Source organism: Pelodiscus sinensis, chromosome 1, assembly GCF_049634645.1.
Source record: "Pelodiscus sinensis isolate JC-2024 chromosome 1, ASM4963464v1, whole genome shotgun sequence".
Classification (NCBI taxonomy): Eukaryota; Metazoa; Chordata; order Testudines; family Trionychidae; genus Pelodiscus; species Pelodiscus sinensis.
The window spans coordinates 135,652,165-135,675,144 of NC_134711.1; the positions used below are offsets into that span (position 1 = coordinate 135,652,165).

The 22,980-nt window shown below is 47.2% G+C and overlaps 1 protein-coding gene across 2 annotated transcripts in view; it reads right to left on the minus strand.

The window, feature by feature from the left end:
- Positions 1–2,891: 2,891 nt before the first annotated feature.
- Positions 2,892–22,980, minus strand: part of YBX3 (Y-box binding protein 3) — a 44,416-nt gene continuing 24,327 nt past the window's right edge. The window contains exons 6-9 of one of the 2 annotated variants that reach the window (XM_075902897.1): positions 11,007–11,101; positions 10,038–10,209; positions 9,264–9,364; positions 2,892–3,485 (exon numbers count right to left, since the gene is read on the minus strand). In XM_075902897.1, the coding sequence (XP_075759012.1) occupies positions 9,299–9,364; positions 10,038–10,209; positions 11,007–11,101 (333 nt within the window). In that variant the 3' untranslated portion in view covers positions 2,892–3,485; positions 9,264–9,298. The remainder of the gene's footprint in view (positions 3,486–9,263; positions 9,365–10,037; positions 10,210–11,006; positions 11,102–22,980) is intronic. The other variant, XM_075902907.1, reaches the window with a different exon arrangement.

The window sequence follows — 22,980 nt, forward strand, 5'->3', positions numbered from 1 at the left end:
TACTGCTGACAAGCAGATCTGGAAAGCCAACCACTGCTGATTTACATGTAACAGTCTAAGATAACAGTTCCCAACTGCTGGTCCGCAAAATGCTGGCTGCCAGGCCCGGGTGGCCAAGGCAGGGTACACTGCCCAGCGCCTCTCCGCCTGCTGTGGCTGTTGGAAGAGGCATGGACTGCCCTGCCTCTCAGCCAAACAGCACCAGGCAGGGTCTCCTCTTGGATGTGGAAGAGGGTTCGCTGTGTGGCACAATGGCCACGTGGAGCCTGGCACGGCAGTCTTAGAGCAGCCATGACCTGGGAAGCAGCACTCAGCTGGCAGACAGCACAGAGCTAAATGAGGGGGGCAGGGCAGGCATTGGGGGCAAAGCTAGTGCTGGGGGTGGGGGCTCTGGTGGTGGGAGGCTCTAAGAGGCAGGGGGCTGGCACAGGGGAAAGAAGCTAATACTGGGGGGCTGTGGGGGCAGGGCTAGTACTAGGGAGCTCTAAGGGATGAGGGCTGACATTTGGGCATCCAGGGTGGGGAGTAGGCGCATGGGAGCTCTGGGGGTTAGAGGTGGCGGGGGGGGGGGGGGGGGAGTGTCATGGTGTACTGGCATCATTTTATTTGCATACTTGCATAATGAATATACAGCTCTGCAAATAAAATGATGCTAGTCCACCAACAGTTTGTGAATGGGATTGCTGGTCCATGGTATAAATAGAAGTTGGGAACCACTGGTCTAGCTTTCTACTAACAAAAACAAAACAAAAAAAACCTGCAAACTTTTTCTGAGCAAGTCTCCTTAGGATTTACTAGTGGATCCTCCAAGTTGTTAAATGAAGCTTCCGCACCTTCAGGAAAGTAGCTAAGATCTTGGGATTTTAAGTCTAAGTCCAAGGGAAACAAAACTGTAACCTTGCCTAACCATTCAGTAGAGTGGAGAATTACTGCTACTGGAACCATCAGTATAATGCCAGCATGGTTCTATTTAATCTTTACCACCACACTATGTAGGAGTGGGATGGGCAGGGAGAGGTGGTGAAATATAGCAGAGCTTGTTCAATCAGGGCAGAAGGAAAGCCTCAGAACTGAAACTGTGACCCTGTAGGGAGCAATAATGATGGCATTTCCTGATGGCTTTGATCCCCCATTGCTGGAAAAACCCATCTGGATACATCGTGTAGTGAAACCCCACTCTGTGTATGTCTACACTGCAGAGTTTTTCTGGAAAAACAATACTTACGCCCACATTGCTATTGCATTCTTTTGACAAAGTCGAAAGAACAGAGGGGGTTTTTCCCCCCACTAGTGATAAACCTCATACTACAAAGAAGCAGCCTTTTTCCAAAAAAGCTTTTTTGGAAAAAGGCATATGTGGACGTAGAAGAGAGTATTTTTTCGAAAGACACCTCCAGGAAAAAGCACAGGTGCCCTGGTGGCCACTCCGTCCACAGTAATCCCAACTGAAATGTACGACAGCATCCAATGAATGTGGACACTAGCTTTCGAAAAAGCAGATGGCTTTTTTGTTGCGCTTATGCGGTGCGGACACTCTTTCGGAAAAAGTTTTTTTGGAAGAGCTCTTCTGGGAAAGCTTCTTCCAAAAGAAGGCTGCAGTCTAAACATAGCCTTTGAGAGAACAGGCTTTTCCCCTTCACTTGAGGTATGAATCCAGAATACGAACCCCATAGCACTTCAAGCACCTTGACTATGGGCAGCGCACAAGTACTGACCCAACCCAGGAGACGAAGGGTTTGAAGTAGCCCTTAGCACTGGGAAGTGGAAATGCCAAACTAGGGGTAGAAAATCCCTGTTTAATCAGTTAACTGGTTAAATGCCATGTTTAACGTGTTAACCATTTAAAGGGGGAAGGGAGAGGCACGCTGCTCAGACTGGGCCAGAGCGCCACTCCCCCATGGCACTTCTCAGGGCCCACAATGGACTGACGGGTGACGCTGCTCCAGCCCCTGATGGTTAACTGTGACTGGTAATCATCACCCAGTAAGGCTGATGCTTACTGGATAACCACTCACACATCCCTATCCCAAACCAGGACCAAAAAGAAACAGCCCCTATCTATGCTAAGATAAGTAGGAATTACTATAAAATCTGAAAACTACAGTACATTTTTATCAAAACCCAGAGCATCTACTAAGGCATGCCAAGTAATTCCAATAGCTGTCATGGGCAGTCAGGAGAAACTGAGGAGGCTCTAAGAAGGCTGGACCCTTTATACCAGCATAAAGAGGCATGCAGCAGAGGATGCTTGCATTACCCTGTTGAGTACTCACTGCAGGAAAAAATTCCAACAACTGCAAATGAGACACAGGCACAAGAGGGTGAATACATGTATGCAATCTCTTAAAGAAGGGGGTATACAGTTGGTTATGCTGGTTGTGACAGCAGGAGGGTACTGCCAGGGAAGGGTTATTACAGTTGCTTTGTGTACATTGTTATGGGTACATTTAGACTGCAAGCCTCTTTCGAAAAAGCCTCTTTCAAAAGAGCTCTTTTGAAAGATCATCTAGACATCCACAAGACTCCTGAAAAAGCGATCTGCTTTTTTGAAAGAGAACACTCAGGCAACCTGAATGCTCCCTTTCGAACAAGCCTTGTTTGCATTCAAGAACCCCTTTTTTCAAAAAAGACCTTCTTCATAAAATGAGGTTTACCGCTGTTGAAAAAACCCATTGCATTCCTTCGATTCAATTTCAAAAGAACATGACAGCAGCCTAGATGCAGGTGAAGATTTTTGAAAAAAGGCAACTTTTTTTGAAAAAAAGCTGTGTAGTCTAGACATAGTCTATGCTAGCACAAAGTGGACATAACACAAGCGTTTCTGAACTTTTTTATAGATTGTCTAGCAAACTGAGCACTGTCAACAAATAAATCAAGTGAACTCATAACAGTATAGTAGCTCAGGCCGTTTTAAACGTAATAATGGAAGAGACTTCTAACTTTCATTGTTTTCTTTTTTGGAAGTTACATCACTTTTATTTGTGAGGAACATCACCCACACTGCACATTTTCATATAGATCTTACAAAGGAAAGCAGAAATTTCTCCTCCACATATCCTGAAATTAAGCAGGACTGGCACAAAAAACCCAAAAAAATCCCTTATCACACATGGGAGGTTTTAGCACCAGCATCCAGTAGAAAAGCTTTTGACTTAAAATTTCACTTCTTTGGTTGGGTTCCCCCCTCCTCTTTTCTTAGTTTGGTACCAGAAGAAAAACTGGAGGAGGAAAAATACAATTAAGAATTGGTAAAATTTTAAAAAACCCCACAGTTGCCATGGAAGCTGGGGAAGTCGCTGTGACTCTCACTCTTTTTCTATGCATCTGTTGCAGGCGTTCCCTGGATCTCGGTTGCTGGTATGATTTTTTTTTCTAATTTCTCTTAAGTTCCGATGTTTCAGATCTTCCTTGTTTTTGTCACTTGTTTTCATTTTATTGCTTGGATCTTTCTTTGGTGTTAATTTTATAATTACACTTTAGGACACCTGTAGAAAAGGTCAAATCAAATAAGTGATTTCTTTATTTAATTCTTCAAATACTCGCCACTCCATTAACTTCTAGGTCTTTGTGCTCATTTTAAACTAAGTCTGTAGCTACAACAGCAGGAAATATAGTATAAAAATAATAAGCCGGTAAGATTGTTGGCTCTATGCACAGCTATTATCCACGCACAACATGGATATTAGCTGTGGCCAGTCACGGTGTGCTGTTCTTCTCAGCAACCATGCCTGGCTTGGCACATGACTGACTACTTGTAAACAGTTACGTCACTTATTTTGCAATGCAGAAAGACAGCCACTTCCTGACAATGCTTTTGTAACTGGCTGGTTGGTCCACCTTCCTCCAAGATCTTTGACTAGGTAGCCATTCTGGAACATTCTGCACTTCAAGCTGCTGGTGCTGCTCTACATGCATGTTGTAGTAAAATGAAAGCCTAAAACATAAGCCCATGGAGCACAGGCCTGGTCTGAGGCCTTAGGCCTTGCTAACAATGGACAAAACATGGCTAACACAAAGCAAAGCTAAGCTGTGAGCAAGAGGCAGGCCCCAGCTCACAGAACTTGGCACAAACAGGGCTGAGACTGCAAAACATTATGACTGCTACTGGTCATAAGTGGAAAGCACATGGTATCACTAGCTCATTAAAAAGACCTTACCCACTCTTCACAGATACAGACTCAGGTTCAGGAAAGGGTCTAAAATGACAGCATGCTGGATAGAGATGATCTAATCAAATCACGAGGTACAGGGTGATGGGTGGCATCTAAGTAGCGTCAGAGGATGGTAACCTGACATCAGCAGTCAGATGTGACTTCTTGTACCTATATATAAGGTGGTGTCTTGGGGGGGGGGAGAAGAGGGATGGGGAATCTTTGTACAACTTTGGGGGGTGGCGGAAATTTCCCCACTGACTGAGTCATTCCATTGTGGCAAGTACATATGCATAGTGGTTCAGTAGAATCTGACAACTATTACTGTACTTCGCTTAACAATAAACCAGGCCTGGCACCTTCGATCCTGATCTGGTTTGTGATCTTTGGGGGCTCTCTGGGGGTCTGCTGTGGAGATTAAGTGTACAAGTCGATATAGTGCACATCACTGAGCTCACATACAAGCAGCCTTCTGGTTATCATCATCAATGGAGCCAGAGACCTGTGAAGACACCTCGGCAGTAAATCCCAACTCCCGCCTTGAATAACTACATGTCTGCTAGGCACTCTGTCCCCTGCCGAGGTGCTATGGGAGGCTACCAGATATTCCCAGAATTCACCAACACAAATACAGTGAGGCAGTGTTGTCATTCACACATGGCTGTGTTGTGAAAGTGCTGTTGTGAGAGTTGACACAAACACAGCAGACACAAAATGCTTAGGTTTGTTTCTGCTGTGTATTAGTGATACAGATACTGTTGAGTCTGTTTTATGTATAGCATCTATAAACAGTCTGATGGAAAACTGACTGTATTGTGATAACGCTGTTCCAATAAAACAGTTTGATACTACTGGTGTGGACAGGAAGAAAAGCCTATCCTCATGGTATACAATTATGGTTCAGGCCTTTAAGTGTTCGAAATCCTAATCCATCAATTCCTTTGATATCAGAGGAGTTAGGCTGAGCTTTTAACTCAAAGTTGAGCCCTCAGAAAAAATTCCTGGATTCCTCCAGATTATCCCAAAATAGTTAAGTCTCTCTCAGCTCCTATTCCTGATGTCTGCTCTTCCTTCTACACCCAAGTCTTATAGGAGTTTATGGGCAGGCCCCACAGCACAGAAAAATACATTTTAGGAAGGAAAAATGGGGATGAGTTGCCTGAACTTCTAATGTCAAGGAAAGGAAGTCTCTACCTGGAGACAGCTCTGGGATTGGGGCCGAGGATCTCTCACACACAGCTAAGGAACTAATGAAGATTTCAAAATAATTTCTGCGCTATGGAATATAATTGTGCTATTCTGCATAAGGGAAGTTGCCGGACATTCCACTGACTGGCCATCAGGTGGTACTATTACATAACTGATTTATTACATGCTTTCAGGCAAGCGGTTCCCAACCTTTTCCAGATGGGGACCCATTTTGATAATTCAGGAAGACTTGGTGACCCAAGGCAATTCAAATACAGGGGAAGGAGGGAGGACAGAGCCACCTGAGTAAACAGTTGGGGATTCTTTTGAAATGTAATGGCAACCCATATTTGGGTTCCAACCCATAGGTTGGGAAACCCTGCTTTAAGGAAAGGGAGAGGTTTTTTTTTCTTCTTTCAGAAAAAGCCACATTTTTTGCAAATATTTGTTTCCTGAGAGACTACCATATGGATACAGATAAAGAAAGGAAGAAATACAAGGAGGAAGGAGTAATAAAGGAGGATTCCTGATTTGTACGGAGAAGGTAGGGCAATCCACTAGTTATATAAGGTGTCGTACACAAATGCAAGAAGCCTGGGAAACAAACAGGAAGAATTAAAGTCCTGGCACAGTCAAAGAACTATGATTGGACTGGAACAACAGAGACTTGGTGAGTTGACTCACATGACTGGAGCACTGTCATAGAATGGTATAAACTGTTCAGGAAGGGCAGACAGGGGAGAAAAGGAGGAGTTGCACTGTATGTAAGAGCAGTATGATTGCTCAGAACTCCAGTATATAGAGGGAGAAAAGCCTGTTGAGAGTCTTTAGGTTAAGTTTAGAGGCAAGAGCAACAGAGGTAATGTTCTGGTTGGTGTTTGCTATTGACCACAGATCAGGAGGATGAGATAGATGAGGCTTTCTTCAGACAACTAAGATAAGCTTCTAGATCACAGGCTCTGGTTCTCATGGGGGACTTTAATCACCCTGACATCTGCTGGGAGACCAATATAGCAGTAAACGGACAATCCAGGAAGTTTTTGGAGAATGTTGGGGATAACTTCCTGATACAAGTGCTGAAGGAACCAACCAGGGGCCATGTGAGCAGCAGGTCAGGCTGTGCAAACAGGGAGGAACTAGTAGGGAAAGTAGATGTGGGTGGCAACCTGGCAGCAGTGACCACGAGATGGTAGATTTCAGGATACTGACAAAAGGAAGAAAGGGGAGCAGCAAATACACACCAGGGATTTCAGAAAAACAAACTTTGACTCCCTCAGAAAAATGATGGGCATGATCCCTCAGGATGCTTACATGAAGTGGCAAGGAGTCCAGGAGAACTGGCAGTATTTTAAAGAAGCCTTATTGAATGCATAGGAACAAATCATCCTGAAGAGCAGTAAGAAAAACAAATATGGCAGGCGACCAGCTTGGCTTAGCAGAGAAATCCTTGGTGAGCTTAAACACAAAAAGGAAGGCTACAAGAAGTGGACATTTGGACAGATGAGTAGAGAGGAGTATAAATATATTGTTCAAGAATGCAGGGGTATAATCAGAAAGAGCAAAGCACAATTGGAATTGCAGCTAGCAAGGGACATGAAGGGTAACAAGAAAGGTTTCTACAGGCATATTAGCAATAAGAGGGTGATCAGGGAGGGTGTGGGGCCCTTACTGGATGAGGGAGGTAACCTAAAGAGAGAAGATGTGGGAAAAGCTGAAGTACTTGCCTCTGTCTTCACAGACAAGGTCAGCTCGCAGAATGCTGCACTAAGCAGCAAAGTATGGGAAGGAGGTGAGCAGCCCTCAGTGGAGAAAGAACAGGAAGTACTATTTAGAAAAGCTAGGCATACACAAATCCATGGGTCTGGATTTAGTGCATTCGAGGGTACTGAGGGAGTTGGCAAATGTCATTGCAGAGCCTTTGGTGATTATCTTTTAAAAACTCATGAAGATCAGGAGAGGTCCCAGATGATTGGAAAAAGTCAAAGGCAGTGTCCATTTTTAAAAGAGGGAAGAAGGACAATTCAGGGAACTACAGACCAGTCAGCCTTGCCTCAGTCCCCAGAAAAATCATGGAGAGGATCCTCAAGGAAATCATTTTGAAGCACTTGGAAGAGGGGAAGTGATCAGGAATAATCAACATGGATTCACTATGGGCAAGTCACGTCTGACCAATCTGATTAGCTTTTATGATGAGGTAACTGACTCTGCTGACATTGGGAAGTCAGTGGATGTGATATACCTTGACTTTAGCAAGGCTTTTGATACTGTCTCCCACAATATTCTTGCCAGCAAGTGAAGGGAATATGGATTGGATAAATGGTGGAGATGGATAGAAAGCTGGCTAGACTGTTAGGCCCAACCGATAGTGATCAACGGCTCAACGTCTGGTTGGCGGTCGGTTTCTTGCAGAGTGCCCCAAGGATCAGTTCTATGGTCGGTTTTGTTCAACATCTTTATTAATGACCTGGATGAGGGGATGGATTGCACCCTCAGCAAGTTTGCAGAGGACATTAAGCTAGGGGGAGAGGTAGATTCATTGGAGGGCAGGGATAGGGTCCACAGTGACCTAGACAAATTGGAGGATTAGGTCAAAAGAAATCTGATGAGGTTCAACCAGGACAAGTGTAGAGTCCTGCACATGGGACAGAAGAATCCCAAGCACTGTTACAGGCTGGGGACCAACTGACTAAGCAACAGTTCAGCAGAAAAGGACATGGGGATTACAGTGGATGAAAACTTGGATATGTGTCAACCGTGTGGCCTTGTAGCCAAGAAGGTTAATGGCATATTAGGGTTTATTAGGAGGATCATTTCCAGCAGATCTAAAGAAGTGATTATTACCCTTTATTCAGCATCGGTGAGGCCACATCTGGAGTATTGTGTCCAGTTCTGGGCTCCCCACTATAGAAAGGATGTGGATGCATTGGAGAGAGTCTAGCGGAGGGCAAGCAAAATGATTAGGGGGCTGGAGCACATGACCTACGAGGAGAGGCTGAGGGATTTGGGCTTATCTGGTCTGTAGAAAAGAAGAGTGAGGGAGGATTTGATAGCAGCCTTCAACTTCCTGAAGTGAAGTTCCAGAAAAGATGAAGCAATGCTGTTCTCAGTAGTGATGGATGGCAGAACAAGGAGCAATAGTCTCAAGTTGCAGTGGGGGAGGTCTAGGTTGGATATTAGGAAAAACTATTTCACTAGGCGGGTGGTGAAGCACTGCAATGAGTTACCTAGGCAGGTGGGGGAATCTCCATCCCTAGATGTTTTTAAGCCCTGGCTTGACAAAGCCCTGGCTGGAATGATTTAGTTGAGGTCCTGTTTTGGGCAAGGGGGCTGGACTCAGTGACCTCCTGAGTTCTCTCCAGCCCTAAGATTCTATGAAAGCAGCTTGGACTCCTTGAATACCCACTGATGTGGAGCCAGTATCCGAGGTCTCCATGGTTGCCATCACATAACTCCAAATCCCTCTAGCTGTAGTGTCTAAGGCAGTGGTCCTCAACCTTTCGGGGCTGCCGGGCGCCACACGCCAGGGGCAGCACCACGCATGTGCTGCGCACCCGGGGTAGGGACCTCCCATGCGCCATGCGCCCGGGGCCGGCACCACGCATGTGCTGCACACCTGGGACAGGGGCCGCCCATGTGCCGCGCGCCCAGGGCAGGGCTGGCCCAGATCATTTGGCGGGCGCACATAAATGCCCCAGCGGGCACCAGGGCGCCCATGGGCACCACGTTGGGGACCACTGCTCTAAGGGGATGTTGGCAAGTGACTTGTGAGCCTGTCCTGGAGTTAGGTAGCTCTGTCAATGTGCAAAGGGTAAATTAAGAGGGTAGTGGCTCACTAATTATGAGGTTACAGGACAAAGGAAAAAAAGTGTCATTTAAACTCTGCATTCTCCTATATATATATATATATATATCTATATATCTTACCTAATGGGTGTTAAAGGTGCCTTTGGGGCTGGACATCATTCAGCACTGCTCTGCTCAGACACTGGAGCAGGGTCCTCAGCAGATGTTTCGGCCAACTTGGTCTGAAAAAAGACCCAAAGCTGCAAGCAGTAGCCAAACAATGATTTCCAGCCTCTTCCTCTACTCCGTATTAGAATGAGTAATTCAAGCTCAGAAAATCGCAAGAAAAAGGAATCCTCAAACATTGACCATAATAGAGTATTGCCTTTAGGACACTACTTGATATTCAGATCCAGGATGGAGGGAGATCAGCTGTCTCATGTGGATTGGTGTTAAAGACTCAGAGCGTTTCATTGCTAAGCTTCCTGCTGGGCTCTGCAACTAGGTCACTAGCACTTACTGGTTCACAACAGTCAGGGAATGGGATCAGCACCCTATTTCAAGAGCTAAATGGTTCAGAGGAATGGGGAAAAGCAACAGAGTTCCATTACCTCAAGGGCACTGGTTCTAGTTCAAGACTGGCAAAGAGTTATTTCCATCTGATGACTGTTTAACATCTGTATTACTTCTCGAGCAACTTTCTAGCGGGACAGGTTGATTATATCAAATACAGCCATCCTTACATTTAGCACCAATTTTGGCAATCACACACCCTGGCCTTTCAGCACAGGTTTAAGCACATGAGCAGCACAGGAGGGAAACTAAGACAGCTCTCTAACCCTTAGGTGTACACACTGGTAGCACCAGTCCCAAAACCCAAATCTACCCTCTCCCCACTGCCAGAGATGTTCTCACCTCTTTGCCATCTTGAGAAGGAGCATTAGGTGGGCGGGGTCGGCGCCGATAGTTATATGGGCGTCGGTAACCACGGCGAGCTGGCTGCTGGCTCACAGCAGTAGCCTCTTGTTGATTCTCCTTGTTTTCAGCCTCTCCAACCACTGGTGCAGGACGTGGACGTGGGGGACCCCTGAAGAGGGGCGATACAGAGAAAACAGGAAAAAAAAATAAATGTACAAAACTGCTACCAGAAGAACCTACCCAGGTGACAAGAATCATCTCAAAGCAAATTTCCTTTGAACTTAGCAGGCCAAACTCACAATGAAGTGTGAAGTTAAAACACAACTATTCCAGATTCTTATTCCACAATAAGAGTGCCTTTCAGCTAAACTACACAAAACACTTGGAAGTGGATTAAGCTTTAAAAAACAACCCACACATGAAGGTACTCTGCGTGAAGTAAGTGTCCACACAATGAAACTGTTGTGGAATAGTGGAAAAGCTATTTTAATGCAACCAAGTCCCTAATCTTAAGGTCCTTCCTCAAACCTTGCCAACTCTCAAGTCCCTGAAGAAAATGTCTGAACAGCAGGATAATGCCCTGATTAAAATCAAGACTCCAATTGTCCTTACAGATCTTGAAAGGTAAGACTTCAAGTGGTCGATCTACACTGCAAACAAAATTAAAAACAATTAGGCTGGAGCCTAATTCTGAAACCCAGCACAGGTGGAGGGTCTTAGAAGAACAAACTCCAGCCTGATTGAGAACATCTACACTCCCTTTTAATAGGCCCCACAGCAGTTGGCCCAGACTCCAGGACTTGCAGTTATGTTTTGCTTTGGGTTTTTACTGCAGCATAGATACATAGAACACAAAGTGAGACAAATTTCAGGATGTTGCCAATTATTGAGGCACCCGAAACTAGGGAAGAGGATAGGGAATCAGATACCCTATTCTAGGTCAGTAGTGGTTTGAAAGGCACATACCTGCGATAGCGTGCACGATAAGAGGGATTCCGATGGACTTGCTGATGAAGTTGTGCTCCTTCTGGGACCACATCCTTGATCTCCCCATCACCACCCTAAGACAAAAGCAAAAAGATGGATGTGTGGGGAATTGATGGAGAATCTCTAAACTACAATAGATTAGAGTAAAAGACACACTAGTCCTTCCTCTTCTGATCATGAGACAAGAGGGGAATGTGATAAAATTAGACAGTAAATTTAGAGCAAATCAAAGGCAGTGTAACTTCATGGTACATAAGGTGATCCCATGGAATTCTCTGCTCCAGGACAGAAGATGAAATGGGGATTGTATCAAAGTGGGGATTGTGTTCACTTGGTTTGGTTTGTTATGTTGCATATGATTTCTACAGTCTGTAGTAACCCAGTGAGTCTGCCTCAGTTTCCCTGGACACTGCTCTACTATCTGGCTGCGACTCACGGAAGGAGTATGCAGATCATGTAGGCAATGGTCACTTTAACCTGAGCCTGGGAGGGTGACACCTTTTTTTGCTCAGGGAAGATAGACAAAGGGAGAGGCAGGACTGCCTGCCAGCTGGTATTAGCTACTGAATATGTGGGTGCTCTCAGAAGGCTTGAAGCAAGAAGGGGAGACCAGAGCCCAGGCCCCTTCTCCCAAGATGGATTGTGATGACTGCTCCTGGTTCCTCCGCTAACAAAAAGTCTGTGCTATGCTTTATCCCTGTGAACCAAGAAGAACATAAGAACTGCTGTACTGATTCAGACCAACGGTTCACTTCGTCCAGTATCCAGTCTGTGGACAGTGGTCAATACCAGATGCCCCAGAGTGAGGGAATGCAACAGGTAGTTCTCACATGATCCCTCCTGTGTCATCCATTTCCAAACAAAGGCTAAAAACACCATTCTTACCTATCCTGGCTAATAGCCATTGATGGACCTAACCTCCATGAATCTAGCTAGCTCATTTTTGAACCCTGTTAAAAGTCCTAGCCTTCACTACATCCTCTGTCAAGGAGTTCCACAGGCTGACTGTGTACAGAGTGAAAAAAAACTTCCTTTTGTTTGTTTTAAACCTGCTGCCTATTAATTTCCCTTTTCTAAGATGAAAAGTCTGAGTCTTTTTAGTCTCTCTTCATATGGAACCCATTCCAAAGCCCTAATAATTTTGTTGACCTTTTCTGAACCTTTTCCATTGCCAATATATCCTTTTTGAGATAAGGAGACCACTTCTGTACACAGTATTCAAGATGTGGGCATATATAGAGGCAACAAGATATTTTGTTTTATTCTCTATCCCCTTTAATGATTCCTAGCATTCTATTTTCTTTTTTGACTGCCACTGACTATTGAATGGATGTTTTCAGAGAACTATCCACAATTACTCCAAGATTTGTTTTGAGGAGTTGTAGTCTTCTGTTCTACCTGCTGGCTGAGAATCATCTCGCTGCCAATTGGGGTGCAGGGCCCCACAATATCCATCACCACCTTCTGGAAAGGCTCTTCTATGATGGGCCGGGGCCTCAGGGCAGCTCTCTCATGCCGGGTTTTCCCCACCTGCTGGCAGGAGTCACAGGACCAGCAGTACCATTGGACAGCAGCCAAGACCTTAGGCCAGTAAAAATCCTGTAGCAGCCTCTTCCTAGTGTGCTGGATCCCCTGGGATCCTGAGAACGGAATACATCCTGCGTGTGGTAGATTAAGCTATTCGCTACCTTGAGGCCATGGCTCTGTCCTTTATCGAGGCAGACACTGTGGCAGATGCACTGTTGGCCATTTTCAGCAGGGTGGGGTTCCTCAAGTACGTCCTCACAGACCAGGGGTCCAATTTCATGTCAGCCCTTCTCTGGTGGTTGTGGGAGAAATGTGGAGTCGGTACACCTGGGCCTCAGCATATCACCACCAGTCCAACAGCTAGTGGAGAGCAGCGTTCCCTCTGAGATTTTCCATCCATGAGCGGAGTGAGTTTTGTTTTGTGCCCCAACAATGAGGTCATATGTGCTTGTTTGGATGTGTGCCTCTGTGGCACCCACTAGTGGTGCTGCTCCTCAGTGCTATGAAAATGTGTGTTTTTACCACAGAGTAACTTAGGGTATGCCTACACTACAGAGGGGTTTTTTTTTTTTTTAAAAACAGCCATTTTCCCAAAAAACCTGAGTTACTTCCACATTGCAATTGTGTTCTTTTGAAAGAAAACTGAAAGACCAGAGGGGTTTTTCCGACATTGATAATTGTCACTCTGAGGAAGAAGCCTTCTTCCAAAAGAGCTATTTCGGAAAAAGGTGTGGGGTCAGGGACAAGGGAGTTTTCGCAAGAAGAGGAAAGAGGAAAAAGCACGTGTGTCCATTCTGCCCATATTAATCACAGATACATGCGAGATAGCATCCACACTGAATGGACGCTATCTTTCAAAAAAAGCAGATCACTTTTTCAATGTACTTTTGCAGTGTGGATGCTCTTTCGGAAGAAGTTTTTCCAGAAGATCTTTTCCTGCAGTCCCTTCCAATCTGGCCCGTGGCGGAGTCTGATGGGCAGCAATGAGCAGCAGCAAGCACGGCTTGGACAGTGACTTTCCGGGAAGGGCAGAAAGTTGAAACAAGCATGAGAGGAGAAGACTGTGCAGCCGCTAAGGTGTCTGCAGACAGCTCCTACTTCCGCCTAGCAACAGGTCCCAGCCCATCCTCACCCGGCCCGGGGCACCTGGCACTATGCTGCTGCCCCACTCACCACACTTCATCTCTAAGTGGGGCCACAGGTCACCCACTATGTGGCTCTGGCCCCAGCTGGGCCACTGGAGCAGCTACCACCTGCCATGCGACTTGCAGCTCCAGGCCTGGGGACGTCCAGGGCCATGTAGTGGCTGCCTTGCTGCTCTTGGGGCAGGGTAGCCACCCACCATTTTGCCAAATTCTTGGTGTGCACCCACAGTGTCACGCACCTTAAAGGGAACACTGTTTGAGAGATTCAATGGGACACTAAAGCAGATGCTAAAACCTTTATGCACCAGCCACCCCAGGATTGGGACAAGTACTTACCCCACCTGCTGTTTGCAAGAGAGGTGCCCAAAGAGTCCACAGGATTCTCCCCATTTGAATTATTGTATGGGAGAAGAATGAGGGACAGGGTTTCCTAAGGTGTGCGGTTGCCCCATCCCGGAGCATCCCTGGCCCTAGCTTCATCTCTTATCCAGGGCTGGAGCTGTGGGCTGTGTGGCAGGCAGCCGCTACTTAAGCAGCCCCAGCCAGGGCCAGAGGTGGAACACACATCACGAGCAACCTATGGCTACTGCAGTGGCCCCAGCCAGGGCCAGAGCCCGAGCCCGAGCCCGAGCCAACGCTGCCATCAGGTGGAGCCAGCAGGCCCAGCAGCCACTTGCCACGGGACCCACCCTGGGAGCAACCAGCTGGAGCTGGGGCCAGGGTCACATGGTGGCTGCCCAGCCTCTCCTGGGGCAGACCACATGGCGTCTGTCAGAGCTGGAGCCGCAAAAAGGGGTGCACTGCTCCTGGGTTGGGGGTGTGCGGCTAGGGATGTCAGATGTAGAGTGGCCATTGGAGGAGTTGCATTCTCCCCACCCTGCAGGCAGAAGGCGCTGGGCAACACGAGAACAAGTTGAGGCATTAGTGGTGACAGGGGGCTGGCCAGTGGATTGGGCATGGTTGGTGGTGCTGAGCAGGAAGAACAAGGCTAAGAACCAACAGGACCCTGTGGAGCGAGGCAGGGAGGTGACCCAGCTCAACTTGGTCACGTACATCATGGGCAGCCAGCACATCCAGACACAATAGTCCAAGCTGCTGCCCTGCCTGCACCTGTTCTGCCTGCGCTGTCTGCCACAGCCTGATAGCTACTTCATGCCACCCCTACCCACCATGCCTCATCCCCCTTCCCAAGCAACTCCAAGGAACTGCAGCCTCCTGCGCCCCCTTCCTCACTGGTCCCTTGGCCAACCTCACCCCTGCACTGCACACGGGGTAAGTTGTCTGTAATGGCACATGCTTTTTATTGTTAAGATCCATCTGATCTCTGGGATATTTTGAGGAAATTGCTACATACAGTAGCAGAAATCTCGTATTATGCCAGTCATTTAACCAAAAAATGAGGAAGAACTGTTTAAAAATTTAAAAAGTTTTTTAAAAAATGCAACAAAAATGCCTTTCTGTAATAATGTGGGTAGGTCTCTTACTGGAATGCTTAGTCTATGAATATATTGAGTTCAATAGGCTATTAGAAAGTGCTGGAGGTGGGGGAACAGGGAGCCATCCCTCAGCAGATGAGGATTGGTAAGGGATAGCATCACAACTATTTGCTCTGAATATTTTACTTCACCATCCTGCAAAACTAGACTGACCCACAAGAAAGGGGGGGGCTTGTGACTATATGGCAGATATTCGTGTTTATTTAAAGGCAGCAGCTCATTATCAGGAATTAATCCTTAGACACGTTTTCTATCACTGACTTACGTATATACTAAGTTCTCTCTATGCTCAGGCTGCTCTGCAGGAGCTGGAGCTCTGGCTGTTTTCCCCTCCCACCTTTCACTGCCTTCTGGCTCTGAGCCCCCTGTCCCCTTCAGCCCCCTGCCAGCTTCCCCCCCCCCCCCCCCCGGCTTCCCACATCGCTGCCCAACCCCCCCCCCCACTCCCTGCAAACCCTGAGCGCTGGGGGAGTCTCTTGGGGAGCAGCACCACTGGTGGGTGCCACAGAGGCACACATCCAAACAAGCACTCATGATCTCACTGTTGGTGCACAAGACAAAACTCCCTCTGCTCATGGATAGAAAATCTTAGAGGGAACCCCTGGCCTTGCTGAGGGATGAATGGGAGGGAGAGGCCTCCCCAGATGGAGAATCAGGGTACTGGCTTTCTGAGAAAAGCTCACAGAGGCTCATGGGCCTGGCCAGAGAGAACTTAGGCAGAGCCCAAGGGACGCAGGTGGTCTGGTACGACCACAATGCACAGGCCCGTACCTACGACACAGGGGACCAGCTGATGGTTCTCATTCCTATGCAGAAGAACAAGCTGGAAGCAGCCTGGGACAGGTGCTTTGAGGTCATCAAGCAGCTGAATGAGGTGAAATGTGGTGTTACTGTCCAATTGGGTGTCCAGTGGGAGCACCATGTCAATCCGATGAAGCCACGCTGGGGCAGGAACAATTTGGTGCTGGCCGTGTGCAGGCACTGGGAGGGGCCAAGAGACGACGCTCTGGAGGATCTGTTCCTTAGGACCAGAGCCGACTCCTTGCTGGAATCTATCCCCCTCTCTGACCAGCTCACCCCTGCCCAGCAGGCAGATCAGAGAGGTGCTGCACTCCTCCCACCAGCAGCTGCTCTCCAACAAGCCCGGTCTCACCAACCTGGCTGTACACCAGATAGAGACAGACAGCCACGCCCCTGCCCATTGCTCCCCATTCAGAGCCACAAGGAAGATGGCCCAGGACCTAGAGAGAGAGAGGGGGGGGGGGTCCAGGAGATGCTGGGCCTAGGGGAGATCCAACCATTCTCCAGCTCCTAGGCCTGTCCCGGGGTGCTGGTCCTCAAAGACAGATTGATCCAGTTGTGTAGACTATCGGAAGCCAATGCTATCACCATGTCTGCTGCCTACCCCATGCCTAGGCATGACGAGCTCCTAAGGCAAGCTGCGGGGAGCTCGCTACCTCACTACCATAGACCTCACCAAGGGCTATTGGCATGGACCCCGATGCCGGGCTGAAATCTGTGTTTATTACCCCTGTGGTGCTCTAGGAGTTCCTGGTTCTGTCTTTTGGCCTCAAGGGGATACCTGTCACTTTTCAGCAGCTTGTGGACCAGTTATTGAGGGGGATGGGGAGTTTTGCCCTAGTTTATATTGGTGATATTTGTGGTTTTAGCCAGACATGGGAGGACCATGTGTCCCAGGTCAGCCAAGCACTAGATCAGCCACAGGGGGCTGGGCTGACTGTAAAGGATGGGAAGCACAAGGTAGGGACGGCAGAGGTGTCTTACTTGATCCATAAGGTGGGGAGCGGCTGCTTAAAGCCAGAGCCAGCCAAGGTAGAGTCCATCAGAGACTGGCCAACTCCGCAGACCAAGAAGCAGGTCCAGGCCTTCATTGGGATGGTGGGGTATTACTGCAGGTTTGTGCTCCACTTTAGCTCCATTGTCATCCCGATCACAGAGCTGTGTAAGAAGGAGAAGCCAGACAAGGTGGTCTGGACCAAGCTGTGCCAGAGGGCTCTCTGTGCTGAAAGAGGCCCTGGTCAGAGCCCCAATGCTGGTAAACCCTGACTGTGACAAGGCCTTTCCGGCACTCACCGATGCCTCAGACACAGGACTGGGGGCAGTGCTAATGTAAATGGATGAAAATGGGAAGCGACACCCCATTGTGTAGTTGAGTAAGAAGCTGCTGTCCCAGGAGCAGCACTATGCAGCCATAGAAAAGAAATGCCTGGCCCTGGCATTAGAAAGCTGCAGCTGTATCTGTTTGGGCAGCACTTAACAGTGTACACTGATTGTCTCCCATTACTTGGCTGCACCCAATGAAGGGGGCCAATGCCAAGCTGAAGCCTGCTCCTGTAGGATTACAATATGGAGGTGTTCTGTGTTAAGCGGAGCGGGGAGCACGGAAGGGGGTCTGAACTTCCCCAGGCCATGGGCTAAGTGACCCCATTCAGTTAAGTCTCAAAGGAGGGAAATGTAATGAAGTGGGGACTGTGTTCACGCTTATATTGCATGTGATTTCTACTGTACTGCAGTAACCCTGTGTGTCTACACCTCAGTTTCCTCAGACACTGCTCTACTATCTGGCTGTGACTCACTGAGGAAGTATGCAGCACATCATGTCGGCAAAGGTCACTGTCACTGTAACCTGAGCCTGGGAGGGGGTCTCCCCTGGCGGGCCAGCTCCGCCTGGCATCCCATGTTGCTGCCTCTAGCATGGAGTGGCAGGGGGTTCCATGGGAGTGGGCCAGAGTGCATTAGCTTCAGGCCCAACCCTGAGTGACTATAGAATAGTTGAGTAACCGATAAGAATTCATAAGGTTAATCAACTATTCAATTACCCGATAATTAAAATCCCTAGCCAGGACTGGATAGCTGAACATCAGGAGAGAAGAGTCATTAGGGAGCGACAGGCAAGGACCACCTGCCTGCATGTCTGGGGGGGGGGGCCCTCTTCCCAGAACCCCATCTACCCCGATGACAACCCCAGTCCCTCCTTCCCTAGCCCCATTGCTTCTACTTCCAAGGTTTCCTGAACACTGGCAGCCATAACCTCCAGGACCTCAGGAGGCAAAAGGATGTCCCAAGCACGCGTCTGAGTCCCTTCCCCCCTTTGAGTTCCCACTTTTCATTTCCCTGCTGTTTTCACCAAATAAAAGACCTCATGTTCTATCGCTCCACCACAGTTAGGGAACCCCACCATGGGAAAACCATGCACTATGGTGTCACAAACCTTCATAGCAGAATGGTACTGATCGCCTTGGCGACTTGTATGACAACAGCCTCCACTGTAGACTTCCCCACTCTCAATTTACTTCCCGCTAAATGGTAGCAGTCTGGCATTGCACTTCACCAGGGTCGGAGTGGGTTCCATTCTTACATTCTGGCACCTCAGCACAGGGAAAACCCATTCGCTAAGGAAGTGGCCTTGTGCATTTGGAAGTTTTCCAGACTGCACATTGTCCCATCTCTGCATCATAATGCAGTCCCACCAGTCGGGCACTGTGAGACGCACACAGAACTGGCATTCCAGTGCATCCACAGGATTGGCTGGCAGCCATGCTAGCATCAGCACCATGGCTTGCATGAACAGCAACTCTATGCCAAGCCAACATGTGCCCTCCTCCTCCTCCTGGAAGAGCAACATGAGTGCATTATGGGAGACTGACATGTGCCCATAACCACCCCATCAGCACAGTTTTAGTCCCAGCAGCCACTGGAAGCATAGCAAAGAACGCAAAGCTACATGCGGTGCATCGCTCTGAGTCAATGGCAGGCTACCTAATGCAATTGTGCTACTTCAGACTACATTTGATTCTTCCTCAGTGACAATATGGATTGACTTTGCAAAACCAGGTACCTAGAAATCGGCCGTATTAGATTCAACTTTATCTTCTAGTGAAGACGTAGCCTGAGAGAACACACAATTGAGGTACATAAGCCAGCAATGCCACTCCCTCTCCTGAAAGGAAACGTGATGGAAGAGCCACCTGGAGAGGCCTACTCACTGCTCCAGGGAGAGGCAGAAACCTTATCAAAACTAGAGAGATAAAATCCCTGTTAATTAGTTAACTGGTTAAATGTTAGGTCAACCTAATGTTTAACTGGTTAACCAATTAAGCAGGTTCCAGGCAGGGGGCTGCTCCAGCACAGTTGCCTGCCAGTTATCAGCCCTGAGCTGGGGCTATGCCTACCACTGGCTCCTACCCCCTGCCTATGTGGGCCCTGAAGGGCTTGAGCAGCCCCCTGTCCATGGTAGGCTGGGAACTGCTCGAGCCCCCACGTGTTAGTGGTTACCTGGAACAAGTAAGCATTACCCATTTAGAATAAGGCTTACCAGTTAACCTTTCATATCCCTAGTCAAAACTTTGATACATACTTGCGAGTGTCCCAATACAGGGCACATGAGGCTCTTGTATTTATTGCAAGAAGAGATGCACTATGGGAAGAAAGCTACTGGTGGAATGATGCTTCTTCTAAGAACCCTTCTGAGAGTTATATTTCCAGGCGGAATCTCTCTTAATTGAAGGCCGCTTTCTGGCTCTCTCAAGTCACCTATAAGAGAATATCCACCATGACAAACTGTCACAAGACACACCAATATTATCCAATCCTACCCAGTCAAAACAATTCCAAACCCACTCTACCTTTTGCCACTTGATGAAGTAAAGCCAATATATACTAGGGAGGGCTTGCAGGACTGGCCTCTCAACCTAAAAATTCTTTCAAGTGAGTCTAATAGTGCAATCTATAATGAGGTCTACAATCCAACCCATGAAGTCCACATTTAAATCTATTCCAACACAAATCAATACAATTCAAGTTTATTCTGTCAAGGATACATAAACCAAGCATTTCTAAGCTAGACTAATCCAGTATTCAAACAAATCCCAAGGACATTACAAAAAAAAAATCTTACTAGGGACACCTTGTCCACCATGCTGACAAACCAAGAATGTCTCTTTTCCCATTTAGTATTGTTACTCTTCAAATACTTGGAAACAAGTTATAGTCTACTTTAATTATTATCTAACAAAGCTTTAAATAGGTAATATTCTCTTTTTACTCCATATGGCACCCCCTGGTTACATGTCTATCCCACTATTTTATTTTATGATACTAAGGTTTATAATTTAAGCCTCTAATATGTCTTGTTACAGAGATTTGCTTGTATTGTTCTTGTTGGACAAGATTGTGCGCACACACAGAAATGAGATGCAGAACTTTTGGCTTTAGGACATGGATTCCAATGGTTAGGTTTGGGCAAGTAGTATCACAGGCTGCGAAAACTGTCAGATACGGAATGAGTTTAGTGGAACATTCCCTGCTCCTCCCGCCCTCCTCTTCTCCTTCCCCTCCCCTCCCCCCCACCAAAAGCATTAAGATAGAAGGCCCTTCCTAGATCTATTCTGCCTCCATTGCTTCCTGGAGGCACAGATCTGCACTAAAGACACTTGCTGTTTTACATGTTGTGCCTGCATATCTATGCCAACTATTTATAGCAGCCTGACAGCAGCAGCTGCTGAAGTGGAGGAAGGGCAGAGACAAGTGAGAAGTAGAATCAAAATAATTAGACAGGAGAGAGAACATGCAAGAGAAAATGGCACTTGTTGGAAAAATGGACAGACAGAAAATTAATGAGAGATATCTCCATCAAATACTGGCTGAATGGATCGCACTCATAGTGGTAATCATCTACTATCTGAAAGGTGTGAACTTGGGCATTTAGACTGATTTGAGATCAAACTATCCCTTTGGAATAAGACTCCTCAACATAGTATATTGCAGACTAAAATAGTTCCATACAGTTTCAGAGTTTCCCCATTATATCTTTCTTTAAAATGAACATTAATTCTGGGGGAATTCTTCAATTGTTGCATTTGGAGCCATAGTGAAATAGTCTCTTCCATGCTGTAGTTCTGGAGGAATTCTATGTGGTTCTTAAAATCCCCATGCTCTTCCCTTGATTAGAAGTGACAAAATAGTTCTGGATTAAGACCAGAGAAATCGATACAGGCAGAGTTAAAGCAGCAAAAAGCAAGTAATGGGGTGACAGGTCCACTAGCAAGGCAACCAAACTCAGGCAGAGAGGCACCAAATTAGTCACTCCAGTTCCTGAGTAGCATGGAGAACAGGCAACAAGTTTTCAAGGCCCGCATGAATTGGAATATAAGGAGAAAGATGTGGCTTCCCTTCTATTTGTTGTTGCTGCCTCTTGTGTCAATGACAAGGCTTGGAGACCTTAGCAGTTGGTGCATATATATTTTCTGGCAGACACCGTACTATAAATCTAAGGCAACACCAGCGATGGATTTGGCTGTCTATTGAGTTAAAAAATATATCTTCAGTCCATAATAAAAGATTGTTCTAGCCTCAGGCCTCCTGAGTGTGCATCTTGGATCCTGTGTCAGAAGAGCTGAGCACACAGACTGATCCGAATACTTTTTGCAGGCCTGTCAGGTTATGCTTCAGGCTTTGGTTTGAAGCTCCAGCGCATGTTTACAGAATAAATGCATAGCATTCTGTACTATGCTTTACTGATTGGTGTGTGGGGAAAAAAAAAAAATCAAACATAGGCTAGGGCCTCAGATTCTGGCTTAAACACTGGACAAAACAGTGCACTGCCTGAAGTCCTTGCTCAGATAGGGGCTTCAAATGGCCTCTGTACTAGAGATGTTAAATGTGTGTAACTGATAAATCGTGTTAACTGCTGAAATTTTCAGTGGTTACATGCAACATGGCAGCCAGCTCCCTGGGAGATCGGGTGCCTGCACATACCAGTGCGTACTGCTTAAAAACCGGCTCCCTGGAGCACACCAACTCCCACCTGCCACAGGCAGCTCCACAGGAGTCCCCACGTGTACCAGCTCCTGCCTTCCACCCTGGGCTACTGACTGATCCAGAGGCAATAGTGCAGGGCAGCAGGTGGCTCCCTGAGAGCCGGACCAGGAGCTGCCTGTAGCTGAGTAGCAGTTAGGCTACACTCTTACATCTCTACCCTGTACGGAAGGGGCAGGGAACCTAAAGCCTTGATCTGGCCCAAGGCTCAGGGCTTCCCCCATGCTGGCACTACAGCTCAGCCCTCCCCCGTGAGGCTGGAACACAATCTACTAGCCTCACTAGGCTCTGGTGTGCAAGGGGAATGTGGGGAGTGTCCTCCGTCAGGGGCCACATCAGTGAGGTTTGTGTTTGTTTTCTGCTTCTCACTTGTGTGGGCCCCCAACTGATTTTTCTGTAGTTCAGCAGCCACCAACCCGCCAAAAAAGTTCCCCACCTCTGCAGTATAGGACTAGAAAAGCAACTGTTTATTCAATCATCTTTGAGGCCTGTCATAAACAGGAGTTGCTAAGGAGAGTCTGACTTACCTGGAGAGTGAGGAAAGGGAAATGCACCTGAGGGAGGGACCTTCAGGCATTTAGCCAATAAAATGCAAATAATGAGATCAGAGCAGTTTTTTCTCTAGGTAACACGGGAGATGGACTCACCCAGGAATGGACTCCTTGAAATGTATAAGTAGGGAAAAGTTTAGGTAGTCTGTGAGGTTATATTGTTTTCCTTGTTCGGAAATCATGTCTGAACTGGTTAACTGTTTTTCTCTCTTGTAACTAAGGATTACAACCCAGGGATTTCCCCCGAGTTCTATTTCACTACATGGCTTTTAACATCCAGTCATTTACTATGCTTGCAACAGTGGTCTTGTTTTGATAGTAAGAGTGTTTTCCTTTTGTTTTTGATTAACCACTATTGGTTGATTTGTGTCCTTAAGCCTACGTGCCTAAGTTACCT